The 2,108-nt window shown below is 37.8% G+C and overlaps 1 protein-coding gene across 1 annotated transcript; it reads left to right on the top strand.

The window, feature by feature from the left end:
- The first annotated feature begins 454 nt into the window (after window positions 1–454).
- Window positions 455–1,627, top strand: LOC149187676 (glyoxylase I 4-like). The gene is made up of 3 exons (XM_089411441.1): window positions 455–717; window positions 831–936; window positions 1,059–1,627. Exons 1-3 carry the CDS (start codon window positions 563–565, stop codon window positions 1,323–1,325), a joined length of 528 nt encoding a protein of 175 aa, XP_089267567.1. The 5' UTR covers window positions 455–562; the 3' UTR covers window positions 1,326–1,627.
- Window positions 1,628–2,108: the final 481 nt, after the last annotated feature.

The following is a 2,108-nucleotide window of genomic DNA, read 5'->3' as shown; positions in this document are numbered from 1 at the left end:
CGCTCAGGTTAAGTCCACGAGCTACAGCGAAAGGCCCTATCGTGCTATTCTATCGGGCCGCCATCCCTCTTATAAGTACCTCTTAGATGGGAATTTGATTTCTACCCTACTATTGGTTGTCAGTGTTTTAATACAAATTTGCTTAAAGCCCTACACAAATTCTTAGAAACAACCAACCATTGTGGAACACAGTTAGGCGACACCATATCTTTGTGAAGTCACGTCAACCTTTGCTCTGTCCTTCACGTCTCTGCTTACGAGTTGAACAAATCCACGAATATCACATTACACATTTTCGAGCGAGCACCATTATTGACCCTCGATTCCATGAAGACAAGTCATCTTTTAAAAAAAAACTGCCACGTGTCAATAAGTATCTGCCTGTCCGCCATGGGGATTTGACTACTATATATAAATAAAGATAACCACTTACGTTCTCACCAGTAGATGTGTCTGAGGCCTGTTCATCCGCGAATTCATTTCTTCATTATTTGTGTGTATCCATCCTCTCACCTATACCCCATTTTTTTTCGTGGAATTCCGCTTTTAAGATTCGGTAGATATGGTGAAATACGTGGGAGGAGCCCTGCCTCTAACTTCCCTCAATCATATTTCTCTCCTCTGCAAGTCTGTTGAGGATTCCATTAATTTCTACGAGAATGTGCTAGGATTTGTTCCTATTAATAGGCCCCGCTCTTTTGATTTCGGTGGAGCTTGGTAACTATATTTCTTTTCAATTCTGCCTGCCTGTTAACCACAGTTTAAACCACTGTTTTTGTTTATGTCACCACAGATGCAAAAAGAGTCTTACAGTTTTGATGATTGTGCAGGCTGTTCAACTATGGAGTTGGCATACATTTGCTACAGATTAACAATCCAGAGGATTTACCCAAGAAATCTGAGATTAATCCAAGGGATAATCACCTATCCTTCCAGGTATAGATACACTGAGGAGTCAAATTTCTCATATTGATCATGGTTTTTGCAATTCTCTGATCATATTATTGAGATTGAGATTGTTTGATAAATATATTTGATTGTGGATTGCATATGTGCAGTGTGAGAGCATGCAGGTGGTGGAGATGAAGCTGCAAGACATGGAAATAAAGTATGCAAAACGCAGAGTAGAGGAAGGGGGATTATACGTGGATCAGTTGTTCATTCATGACCCTGATGGCTTCATGATGGAAATGTGTAATTGTGAGAATCTCCCTGTGGTGCCATTGACATCTACTTCTCATGGTTGCAGGTTTCCATCGGCCATTGATTCAAAGCTGCAAATGATATTGGATATGAGCCCACCAAAGCAACAGCAACAAAATTAGTGGAGCCTCCGTCTGTACCTCAGGAAATGCTCATGTTCAATAGTGGCAATCCAGGACATGAGGCTGAGTTTGGCATTGTGATATGATTGAGAAAATCCAGTCCTCAAAATTATTTTTATTGTTTGACAACATATTTAGAGGGGCATGATGATTCATTGATCAGTTTGCAGATGTGTGACTGCAACCTTTCTGATGTGGACAGAATTCTAACACCCCATCGCTATTGTTTGGGTTGGTGTGATGACATAATAAATTGATTTAATTTAATAATATTTGTATTGCAATATATGTAGCTGCATCATCATCGTATCCATTGAGTGTTCAGTTTTTGGAATGTAGGTATCAAAACAAGAACAACAAATGGCACAAGGCGTTGTATTGCAAAATAATTTGTCCCATAATATGTGTTAAATTCGAAGACAGAATTTGCATTGGACACGACACTCGGAGGGAAAACAAAAGAGAGAGGCCATATACAAATGCAGAACCTGCACTGGACACGACACTGCAAATGAACACGAAACTTAGAGAGACAGTCAATCGTTTTATTTATTTAAATAACCGTAGAGTCATTTTGTTTGTTTAGGTTTACTCACATAGGGATTTCTCTCACAGAGGGATTAAAATCTACGAAATTTGATTGGTTGAGATGATATTAATATGATTAGAATATAAGAAATTTGATTATATTAATGAGATGCTAAGATTATATTAATAAAATACTAATATGGTCTTATATAAAAACAGGCATTTAAATTAATTTATTATAAATAAAAATGGTTT

The sequence above is a fragment of the Pinus tabuliformis genome, chromosome 3_1 (genome assembly GCF_031772625.1).
Source record: "Pinus tabuliformis cultivar Carrire ecotype Pingquan chromosome 3_1, CPIR1, whole genome shotgun sequence".
NCBI classification, from domain to species: Eukaryota; Viridiplantae; Streptophyta; class Pinopsida; order Pinales; family Pinaceae; genus Pinus; species Pinus tabuliformis.
The sequence above is the reverse complement of the archived record's forward strand: the minus strand, read 5'-3'. Positions and strand labels throughout refer to the sequence as shown.